The 12,500-nt window shown below is 42.9% G+C and overlaps 1 protein-coding gene across 1 annotated transcript in view; it reads left to right on the plus strand.

Annotated features, from left to right (window-relative positions):
* LOC135109667 (G-protein coupled receptor GRL101-like) overlaps positions 1–12,500 on the plus strand; it is a 104,139-nt gene that overhangs the window by 18,657 nt on the left and 72,982 nt on the right. The window contains 3 exon segments of the mRNA XM_064021198.1: positions 7,876–7,998; positions 8,341–8,439; positions 9,500–9,658. Of these exon segments, the coding sequence (XP_063877268.1) occupies positions 7,876–7,998; positions 8,341–8,439; positions 9,500–9,658 (381 nt within the window).

Here is a 12,500-nt window from a genome sequence, read left to right on the forward strand (position 1 = left end):
TGGCTGTGACAAATCATACAGAATAGGATGATTCCGAACCATCTCAATAAGTAATTCATCATGCATAGTTGTGGACAAACCCACAGCACTTATCCGGGGTCCGTAAAACACTGAAAAACTTTGGTGGCGACGATATTAATTCTACGGAACGGAGACGTAATTGACACGGAAAGTCAAAATGCGGTACTGCGCCGGACATGTGTGAATGCGCCAGCCGAATTCCAAGTAACGATAATTTTTCTCACCGACACTGAAGCACTGAGCGGACACGGCACTGATACGTCACCGGAGCCTTAAAGCACTCAGCCGTCGCTTTTTATTTGCATATATTCCAAGCGCATTAGCGATTTGTTCTGTATTCGCTTTCTTAAAACTTTGTGTAATGAACTCATAATGTACCTGAGGCCTGTCTCACTGGTATTGTACTTCTTCTTCTTCTTCTTCTTCTTCTTCTTCTTCTTCTTCTTCTTCTTCTTCTTCTTCTTCTTCTTCTTCTTCTTCCTCTTCTTCTTCTTCTTCTTCTTCTTCTTCTTCTTCTTCTTCCTCTGTTGTTGTTGCTGTTGTTGTTGTTGTTGGTGGTGGTGGTAGTGGTGGTGGTGGTGGTGGTGCTCCTTCTTTTTCTGCTGCTGGTGGTTCTTTTTTTTTACTCTGCTGGTGGTGGTAGTGGTGGTGGTGCTGGTGGTGGTGGTGCTCCTTTTTCCTCTGATGGTGGTGCTACTTCTTCTTCTTCCTCTGCTGGTGTTGCTGCTTCTTCTGCTGGTGTTGGTTCTTCTTCTGCTGGTGTTGGTTCTTCTTCCGCTGGTGTTGGTTCTTCTTCTTTCTCTGATGTTGGTGCTGCTTCTTCCTCCTCCTCCTCCTCGTCGTCGTCTCCAGAGAGACGGCCTTCATCTGAACTCTGTGGGAGCAGCCAGGATGGGCAGATTAATCCATGAAAAGTTCCATGAAAAAGTAAATTAAATGAGCTGCAAGCTCTTATTTATCTTGAAAACTACGACATCATAGGCGTCACGGAAACGTGGATAAATTCATCAAGCAGGGATTACTTAGCTGAGTACTCACTCCCTGGCTACACCATTTTTAGCTGCGAGAGAACTCACCGTGCGGGAGGCGGTGTTGTTTTACGTAAAAAGTAATCTTCATCCTCGTTTACTCCCGACCCCAACCATTGCTGATATAGACGTCACTTTCATCCAGTTAGAAAATAAATATCGTAAAATAACATTAGGTCTCGTCTATCGTCCTCCAGCCCAGTCACCCGCTACAAACGAAAAACTTTATGACCTTATCGCGGACATTTGCTGCGTTAATAATTGCATAATTATGGGGGACTTTAATCTTCCAGTCACGAGGTGGGGTGAACCACTGACGGCTCACGTAGGCCAGCATCTCTACGGGTGTATCCTTGAAAGCTCCCTCCACCAGCACGTCATGCATCCGACGAGAGGTAACAATATCCTAGATATTGTTTTAACAACTGGTGAAATTGGACCAGAACTGAGTTCCAGCGATCATCGTAGCTTACTTTTCACCATAAATTTTGACAAAGCTAAAGTAAGCGAAAGTAAAGAAAAAGTGCCAGACTATCGGCGTGCTAACTTTGAGAGACTTCGCATGAAGCTTGCATCCATAGACTGGAATGAACTGCTGGGAACACCAGACATTAACAACGCATGGGAAGTGTTTGCTAAAAAGTTAAATGAAACTACGTTTTTGTGTGTACCGCAACGAAACAGACGGAAGGTAAAAAACACCAAACCGAAATGGTGGAATAATGAAATTAGATGCTGCCTTCTGGCTGAGAAAAATGCGTACCACAAATACATACTAACACAAAATAATGATGATAAACTAGAGCACGACGGATTACGTAGAAAAACTAAAAAGCTGATCAAATGCAGCAAAAAATCTGTCGAAGCTCAGATCGCGAACTCATGTAAAACGAACCCAAAAGAATTTTACAGTTATGTAAAAGCAAAAAGGGTCTTAACATCAACGATTGGTCCATTAATAACAGAAAATGGTAAACAAATAAAAAGCGAAACAGACATGGCGAACACCCTGAACGAGTACTTTTCAACGGTCTTCACGATTGAGGATGTTCAGGGCAGTCTGCCGACCCCCACGCCTCAGTCACGAGGCACCACGCTGCCAGACTTCACCATCACAGAAAGTGAAATCCTCTCAGTCACAAAAAACATGAACGTAAACAAAACACCCGGGCCAGACAAGATATCACCCAGGCTTCTTTAAGAAGCAAGAAATGAGCTCGTGAAACCGCTTACAATTTTATTCAATAAAACTTTACTAGCGGATAAAGTTCCCCACGAATGGAAACTAGCAAATCTCACGCCAATCTTTAAAAAAGGAAATAAATCTCTCCCAGCCAATTACAGGCCGATCAGTCTCACTTCAGTAGTGTGCAAGCTGATGGAAACAATAATCAGAGATAAAATTGTTAAATATTTAGAAGAAAACAAAATCATAAAGGATTCGCAACACGGTTTCAGAGCCAAGCGTTCCTGCTTAACAAACTTACTAGACTTCTTTTATGAAGTATTTAACCCGTATGACGAGACAAAAGCTGTTGATATTATCTACCTTGATTTCCAGAAAGCTTTCGACACTGTTCCCCATAAGAGACTCATCAGTAAAGTAAAAGCTCACGGCATTGCCGGAAACACCCTGAAATGGCTGAGAGACTGGCTCTCTGACAGAAAACAGCGTGTTGTGATAAATGGAAAAGAGTCAGAGTGGCATAAGGTAAATAGCGGCGTTCCTCAAGGCTCTGTATTAGGACCAGTACTCTTCATAATGTACATAAATGATATTGATGAAGTGATAAACTGCAAAAATAAGTAAATTTGCAGACGACACCAAAATAACAAGTAGAGTAACGTCTGTGTCACAATGGCAGGAACTGCAGTGTGACCTCAATAAACTAACAAGCTGGGCAGAAAAATGGCAGATGAGATTCAATATAGAAAAGTGCAAAATTCTACATATCGGAAGCAACAATGTTCAGGCGAGATATGTAATGAATAACATGCCACTGTCAAGTGCTGATAAAGAAAAAGATCTTGGTGTCGTTGTGTCAAACGACCTAAAGCCGAGTCAACACTGTACAGAAACAGTAAAGACGGCAAATAGATTAGTAGGGTTCATTGGAAGAACCTTTGAATTTAAATCAGAAAAGGTTATACTTGCCTTATATAACTCACTGGTGCGCCCTCATCTAGAATACTGTGTACAGTTCTGGTCACCATACTACAAAAAAGACATTGAAAAACTAGAAAAGATACAGCGCAGAGTCACAAGGATGATTCCAAGATTGCGCAATAAGCCGTATGAGGAACGACTGGAAGAACTAAACCTGTTTAGTTTAACAAAGCGCAGGATAAGAGGAGACCTAATTGAAGTATTCAAAATTTTCAAAGGATATAGTAACATTGATGCACATAAATATTTTACCATTGATCATTCTAACCTAACAAGAAATAATAGATTCAAGATTATACCCAAACGTTTTAAATCCCACGAGGCCAAACATTTTTCTTTAATCGTATAGTAAATATATGGAATAAACTTCCTGCAGAAATTGTGAGCAGCAATACTATTGAATCATTAAAAAAATAAGATAGACAAATATTTAAAAGCAAATCCCCAACAAGCTCTCTTCTTGTCCGAATAATTACTAAATTCACTAGTAAACTCTTATTCTACAGACACCAGTTTTAATATAAATTGTATTAACTTTCAGATAGGCGTATAGAGTTCACCGTAGGGTGAATAGTAAAACTTCCTTTCATCCTTTCCTATGAAAATTTCCATGTCAGTTTTTTCCATACTGCATGGTACTTTTCCCAACTATTTCCATGCCAGCGCAAGCTGGAGGGAGTGGTGGGTGGGGAGGAGCCTTCTGCTATGTTGTCCTGTCTCTCTTCCCTGTAGCTAGTTAGAAGTAGTTACCAAACAGCCTTGCAAGGACCAAAAGGTCTGTTGCTGTTTGGCTTTCCTTTGTATTCCTTTGTATTCCTCCTCCTCCTGACCCTGACAACTCCATGGATCGCTTAACTAACCATATCCTATCCTATTTTAACCTGTCCTATCCTACCTTGAGTCAGTCAATTTGTTGGTGCTTGAAGTTGTCAGCGTTAGTTCAGTGGTGCTTCCGATGGTGGTGGTGCTGGTTCTTCCTCTCCTGGTGGTGGTGGTGGTGGTGCTTCTTCTTCTTCTTCTTCTTCTTCTTCTTCTTCTTCTTCCTCTGATGGTGGTGGTGCTTCTTCTTCCTCTACTGGTTGTGGTGGTGGTGTTTCTTCTTCTTCTTCTTCCTGCTGTTGTAGTGCTGATTCTTCCTCCTCCTCCTCCTGACCCTGGAAACTACGTGGATCACCTAACTAAAACTATATCCTATCCTATCCTATCCTAACCTATTCTAGCCTATTCTAACCTTCCTATCCTTAACCTGCTCCGTCAGTTTGATGGTGTTTGAAGTTATCAGGGTCATTTCGGTGGTGCTGTTTCTTCTTCCGATGGTGTTGATCCTTCTTCCTCTGGTGGTGGTGGTGGTGGTGTTGGTGGTGGTCCTTCTTCGTTTTCCTCTAATGGTGGTGGCGGTGGTGGTCCTTCTTTCTCTAATGGTGGTGGTGGTGGTGGTGGTGTCGTTCTTCTTCCTCTGCTGGTGATGGTGATGCTGCTTCCTCTGGTTGTTGGCGGTGGTGGTGCTGCTTCCTTTTCCTCTGCTGCTGCTGGTGGTGGTGGTGGTTTTGTTATTTCTTCTTCTTTTGGTGATGGTGGTGGTGGTGGTGGTGCTGCTGCTTCTTCTTCCTTTGCTGGTGGTGGTGGTGGTCCTTCTTCATCCTCTGCTGCTGCTGCTTCTTCCTCCTCCTGACCTGGTCACTACCGAATTGACTCTATCCTATCTTATGCTAACCTATCCAAGCCTATTCTCAATTTACTTGAATGAGTCAATTAGGTGGTCCTTGTAGTTCCCAGGGTGGAACAAGGGGTGGGGAGGACAGTTCTCCCCTGGGCAGCTCCATTATCATACTTTGCGTTTTGTAGGCACACATGGTGATGGAATGGATGTTCTTTGAAGATTTTTGCAAGTTCCGAGTGGGTTCGAACCCACGCTTCTCTCACGCCAATTTTAAATAAAGTTACTCTACCCACTGGGACCCAACACATTTTTTGCAAAGCTGGTCTATTTCCACATCTTATGTTCACGTTAATATATATTAAAGGAGAAATGTTGTTTATTGTGATGTGAATATTTGTCTACCAGGTCATTTTAAACTATCTTTGAAGTTTCATTCGAACGCTGGCGTCCAACATTCAATGTTCCGCTGACCATCACTCTATCCACTACACCATGGGAACCCCAATACAGTTACGGATAAAGAAGATGTATTTGAACACAATATTTCCTTAACTGTGTTCATACCGCACAAAATAGTTAATAGTAATTATTACTGTCGATTTTAATTGTCAACATACACATTCACAACGGTAATAAGATATATTAAGTATTGTGGGCTTGTGGGAGTATTGGTCATGGTGTGAAAATAGTAGTAGGTGAGATCAAGGAACTTTAGAGCGGTGGGGATTCCTTGGGTCTGGAGCTGCCTGTGGGAACCCTCCCCTGTGCTGCGTAGTGACTGGCATGCATGCACCACCACCACCACCACCACCACCACCACCACCACCACAGCACACTATTACACCTGTCCATTATGCAGCACGGGAAGGACTCAGCCCAAAGACCCACGGATTCTTTTGTTCGTAATTCACGGCGAGTCTCAACATAGAAATCAAGTTAGGTCACCCAAAAAAAGATAGTGACCATCGCTTGGCAGCCGAGTGTCCTCAAAGCACTCACTCTTTCCTCACACGGGATTCAGTTATCAGCAGGATGAAAGCTTCCGACAGGGAGGAAGGGCGGCTGGATGAGGAGTTAAGCCGGAGGGGTACGGGGACCAGGGGAGGCCGAGGGCGTGTGCGTGCTTTATTTATTCATTCATTCATTTTTTTTTTCACACGTTCCATAAATATTCTTGTAAGTCATCGCCCAGCTTAGCGACAGTGTGTGTGTGTGTGTGTGTGTGTGTGTGTGTGTGTGTGTGTGTGTGTGTGTGTGTGTGTGTGTGTGTGTGTGTGTGTGTGTGTGTGTGTGTGTGTGTGTGTGTGTGTGTGTGTGTGTGTGTGTGTGTGTGTGTGTGTGTGTGTGTGTGTGTGTGTGTGTGTGTGTGTGTGTGTGTGTGTGTGTGTGTGTGTGTGCAGGACAAATGTCATTGACAACAGAAATGATAATTATAAATACAACAACAGTCTGTGACATCATCACTCATGACTACTGTACACTTCTTTCTCCTTTTTATTGCTTCTCATTCTATCACTCCCTCCTATACATCTCTAGAGAGAGAGAGAGAGAGAGAGATGGTAAAATTACGCGAGCGGGAGTAATTTTTCTCACAGACCGCTGGAGGCGCCACCGTCGCGCCGAGTGCAAACATTTAACATTAAGTGGACCGTCCTCCTAGTATACAGAGTCCTTGCACACACACACACACACTCATCATAATCACTTGTTCATTATATAAAATAAAAATAAAAACATTGATTTATTATAGAAACTCACATTCAGATACACCAGGAAAGGAAAGCGTGATTGATGTGAGTGATGTGAGTGATGCGAGTGATGTGAGTGATGTGATGTGAGTGATGTGATGTGAGTGTTGTGATGTGAGTGATGTGAGTGATGTGATGTGAGTGTTGTGATGTGAGTGATGTGAGTGATGTGATGTGAGTGATGTGATGTGAGTGATGTGAGTGATGTGATGTGATGTAATGTGAGTGATGTGAGTGATGTGATGTGAGTGATGTGCGTGATGTGATGTGAGTGATGTGAGTGATGTGATGTGAGTGATGTGATGTGATGTGAGTAATGTGAGTGATGTGAGTGATGTGAGTGATGCGAGTGATGTGATGTGAGTGATGTGATATGAGTGATGTGAGTGATGTGATGTGAGTGATGTGAGTGATGTGATGTGATGTGAGTAATGTGAGTGATGTGAGTGATGTGATGTGAGTGATGTGAGTGATGTGAGTGATGTGAGTGATGTGATGTGAGTGATGTGATATGAGTGATGTGATGTGAGTGATGTGATGTGATGTTATGTGAGTGATGTGATGTGAGTGATGTGAGTGATGTGAGTGATCTTTTTGTTGGCGCCACATGAATCTCCCGGCTCAGCTGACGAGCGCATCAATGCCGGCAGTGTATCATTGTCTTGCCAACGAAAATGTGTCTGGATATCGCGTGTCTGCTTGGCATATTTATTTGTCTTGTATGTCATTCCAGCTATTCTATATTTTACATGTCCTTGATGCCATTCTAGTAATTGCATTTAGGTATTGTGTGGTAGTTATTGTACGCGAGTGTATGGAAGTTTTATTTATATTAATCTGTATGGGAAAGGTGGCAGGGCAGGTGACGAGGATTATGTGGAGGGGAAGATGGTGGGGATGGATCTACCCGGCTGGAAAGAGAGGGAGACCTAAGAGAAGGTTTATGAATGCTGTGAAAGTGGACGTCCTGATAATAAATGTGATCGATGAAGACACACAAGACCGAGCGGGTTGGAGAGGACTGATCCGCTTTGGCGACCGCTAAGCAATCGAAAGAAGGAAAGGTCGTAAGGAAACTCAGGCTTAGGTTTCCACTACAGATCTTCCTCAGAAAACATGAGAAAATAAAGAAAGAAATATATGGAACTTCTGCATCAGGTTTAGTTTCTCTGCCACTTTACCCAGTCTGCCAATCACCTGTTTCTTTTTTTATCAACCGTATCTTTATTATGGTCTGTCCTCCCTCCTCAGACCATCGCAAGTGCTGGAAGGCGGAGTTCGAGTGTGACAACGGGCAGTGCATCAGGCCGGGCCGCGTGTGTGACGGTGACGTGCACTGCAAGGACGGATCTGACGAGCGCAACTGCCGGCCAGGTGAGGCAGGTGTTTGATGCGAAACACGTGTAATAAAGGAAGTTCGAATTTTCATTTCAGCGTCGAGAGATATTGCCATAGGAGTATAAGGGATGAGTGTGTCGAACGTGCTTCATATTTAATAACTCGACATACACTCATGCAAAATTAGATATCACACTCATAACCTTTTGCTTTCCTTCCATTTAGCAGATGAGGATAGGTAGAGTGGAAATGTAATATTATGCTGGAGCCTTTGATGCCAAGCAGGCCATGCAGTGCAGTAGCGCCTTGATGGCATACTCAGAGCCTCAGGAACTGTGCAGTAACGGTGCATGATGAAGAGCCCTGTGATGCTTTCAGAGGACTTTGCCGTGTGTGGGTCAGGGGCGAGGGTGCACCGCTACTACTGGTGCGATGGCTGGCCCCACTGCAGCGACAACCACGCCGATGAGCTCAACTGTGAGTACTGGTTGTGGTGGTGGTGAGGGAGAGGGAACATTCTGGTGGTGGTGGGATGGTGGTGGTGGTGGTGGTGAAGGAGAGGGAGCATACTGGTGGTGGTGGTGATGATAGTTAAAAAGTGCTGGTGACGAGAATGGGAGAAAACATCACTCACAGTCTTTCCTCGTCAATGTGAATGAAAGAGTTTCTATAATAAAACTTTTTTTATTTAACTTTCGCAATTAATTATATGAGGAAGTGATTGTAATGAAAGTGTGTGTGTGTGTGTGTGTGTGTGTGTGTGTGTGTGTGTGTGGGTAATGGGTTGTGGTGGTGATGAAGAGGGAGCATATTGATGGTGGTGATAGTTAACAGTGACAGTGAAGAGAACGAGACTTGGATGGTGATGAATGGAAAGGTGAGGATGGTACTAGTGAGGGTGGTGGAGGGAGTGGTAGTGGTAAGTGGTGAAGAGAGTGGCAGTGATGGGTGGTGATGGTGAGGGAAGAGTGTTTAACGAGGGTGAGGGCGAGGCTGTGATGGATGCAAGGTTACTCCTGAATGTCTCCTACACCCCTCCCTCATCACCCCAGTAAATTGTGTTCTCTGGTGGAGAGATTTTCTTTCCACAGCGCTGGATATGTATTTTCTGTACTTTAGTGTATTTTTATAATGGTCAGTATGCTATTTTTATATAAACAACAACAACTGCAACACAATAACATCTACAACAACAACTACAATAGCTACTACTACTACTACTACTACTACTAATAATAATAATAATAATAATAATAATAATAATAATAATAATGATAATACTGTCACTACTTTTTTCACGTGTCAGGAAAATCGGCTAAGGGCACAAAATATTATTAAAAAGACTTTTGATAATACCATTCCCAAAAAAGAAATATGAGAAGAAAAAAACGGAGACTGCCAGTTTGGTTTATTGTTGCTGTATACTACTACTACTACTACTACTACTACTACTACTACTACTACTACTACTATTACTACTACTACTACTACTACTACTACTACTACTACTAAGTCCTCCCTGTTTTCCGTTGTCCAGGTGGGGAGTGCGGTGCCCCTGGGAGGGAGTACAGGTGCGCCAACACGCGGTGCCTGCCCGCCGCCAACGTGTGTGACGCGGTGTGTGACTGTCTGCCGGGATGCGAGGATGAACTGACGTGTACCAACTCCACCAACTCCACTTACTCTATTACTGACGGTGAGTCCCTCCATCTACTTCCTGATGTATCGGATACTAAATTTTAGAGCTCTGCGGATACGGAGGCGGAGCCGGATATGCATTTATCGTAAGATGTGGTTGCGTAGAAGATTGTGGATGTTATATCAATACTTGCGGATGCGGATGCGGTTGCGGATCGTATTTATACATAACAGTAATAAAGAGTGCATCGTATCTGCGACATAGAGCTCCAGAGAGGAGAAAAGAGAAGAGGAAAAGTAAAGTACATAGAAAAGATATAGTAAGATTAGTAGAAAATGTATGTGTAGGATACATTTCAAGAATATAGAACGAGAAGGTGAAGCTGAGGAAGTGGAGCACAGGGGGCAAGGAGATGGAGGGAGTAGAATTCTTCACTCACGTCTCACCCTTCCTGCTTACATTTATCCTTTCTACTTTCTCCGCGTACTTCCAGCCTCTTCCTTCACTCTTCCACCACTTTCTTGCCCCATATACGAACTCCCTTCCTCCCGCTGCTCCACAATACGCCCCTTCCTTCTCCTGTTCCTTTCCTCTTCCTTCCTCTTTCGTCTTGTATCAAACCTCTCATCCTGTCACCTCCCCTCTCTTATCTGCCCAAGACAAAGGGACAAGGGAGTGGTGCCTCGCTCTCTCCCCCCCACTCTCTCTCTCTCGCTCTCTCGGATAATTCCACTCTCACTCTCAGTCTCATTATATTTATCATTCCTTAGGATTGTTCTTACTCACTCTCATATTTCGTCTTTCGCTAACTTTCATACTCTTTCACGCTTTGCATTCTCTTACTCTGAGTCTCACCCTAATTAGTAATCCCACCCCGACTCTCAAGCTTTTACCTGAAAATACGGTTGCAGATATTGATGCGGATATTTTGTTGCTTTAAAACCCGGGTGCGGATAGAATTTTCACTGCGGATGTTCAGCGGATGTGGATGCGATGGCGGATATTCGATACATCACTGATTTATGCAGAAGCAGACGCACTTCACAAGGACACACATCCTTTTCAGTCTTACCTTTTTCGTATCTCTCCTCACACAGACGCTCATCTCTCCGTCTTGGTTACCTTTACACATCTTTCTCGTCTCTCTCTCTCTCTTTCTTTCCTGTCTTATGATCTGCGGGTTTTCGAAGTAGTCAACAAAGCGGATATGCTCGCCTTTAGGAACGCGTTGTGTTATCAGGAAAAAGGAGGCAAGGAGACGAGAAGGAGTGAGCCGGGAAGTACAGCGAACCGGAGCTTGACAAAAAAAAAAAAGAAAAAAAAAGTACATATATGCGTGTGTGTGTGTGTGTGTGTGTGTGTGTGAGAAAGAGTGTGTGCGCGCGCGCGCTCGCGCTTATTAGAAAATGTTAAATATTGGCGAATGATTCGAAAGAAGGACTGAAAATGTGCTTAGAGAGAGGGGGGTGTGGGGGGAGCGCCTTACTGACACTGCTTCTTAGAACAGTACATAAAAAACGTGAATGGAGATGAAAGAAGGCAAGAAGAAAAAAAAAAAAAAAGAGAGAGAGAAACGTGGGATGGGGGAAAGGGAGAGTCGGTAGCGCCAATATCAGCGTCAGTAGAAAGAGTGCCGCTGATGTGTGTGCCGCTGATGTAGTATTACCGTTCCTTTCTCGTAAGACTCGCCGCCCCACGCTCTTTATAAACCCGTCAGCAACACGTATCAGTTCCGCCTCGTGACTTCTCAACTTCACACGCTTTCCTTTCACTTTCAATTCCACGCTCATGATTTCCTGCCTCTCTATTACTGCAACTTTCGCTTTTCTCCCTCCTTCACCTTGTGCCTCGCGGTTTCTGGGTTACTTGATTTACTTTACCTCATTTTCACCTTTCAGTGCCTTGCCTTATCCCAACCACTTAGCTTTATGATTCATGCCTTTCCTCCTCCTCATTTCTTTTGTTCTTGGTCATTTTATTATTCTATTGTCTTATCTTTACTTAAACGCCACTTATCCTACTACTCCTACTCCTTGTTCTGTCTCTTTCTCATAATATTTACCTTTTACGGTTTTTACTTTTCTTTTCTTTGCAATTCCGATTTTTTTTTTTTTAGTTTTTTACATTACCTGTCATCCACTATTTCCTCTTTCTAACTTTATATTTCTTGTTTCCTTTTCCTTCCTTTGATCGTATTTTGAACTTGATTTTAATTCTGTCTTATCTTTCTCTACCTTACAATTTATATTACTTTAATATTACCTACCTTTCATTTCATATACTTTACCTAACTAACTTTAATTAACTCCACTTTACCTCTCCCTACCTTGCCTCCATCATCGTGTTCTCTGCTTATTCCTGTCCCACCTTTCTTTACCTTACAGTTAATTTCTACCCTTTTATTTTTACACGTTCTTAACTGCATGTCATCTTACCTTCTACTATCTTGCCCCCGCCCTTGTGTTCCTTTTGCTTAATTTTAATTCTTTCATACATTTTGTAATTTTATTAACGCTTCCCCTGTGATCTGGTATGGTCTTCCCTAATTACTAACTAATCTGAGGTCTTTCTCTGAGCATTACACTGACTAAAACTGCCAAATCTATTTTTTTTTTTTTTTTATTTCTTGTCGATGTTTATTACGATTTTGTTGCTTCTAATGCAGTGAGGTGTTGCACGTCGCAGTGAGATTAATATTGATCCTTTCAGATTTCAATGTTATTTATTTCGCTACTTTAGGTTTTATTGCGTTGTTCTAACTCCACCATTCCTTCCGTTGCTTGTTCCAGTGTGGTTTTGAATTATCAGTTACCGCTGGACACTGTTCATTAGTTTCTTACCTTTATATAGTAGGTAAAGTCATTCGTGATGAGTTTCTGTGGTTTTCAGGTGAATGCCA

This window comes from Scylla paramamosain, chromosome 19 (assembly GCF_035594125.1).
Source record: "Scylla paramamosain isolate STU-SP2022 chromosome 19, ASM3559412v1, whole genome shotgun sequence".
Taxonomy (NCBI): Eukaryota; Metazoa; Arthropoda; class Malacostraca; order Decapoda; family Portunidae; genus Scylla; species Scylla paramamosain.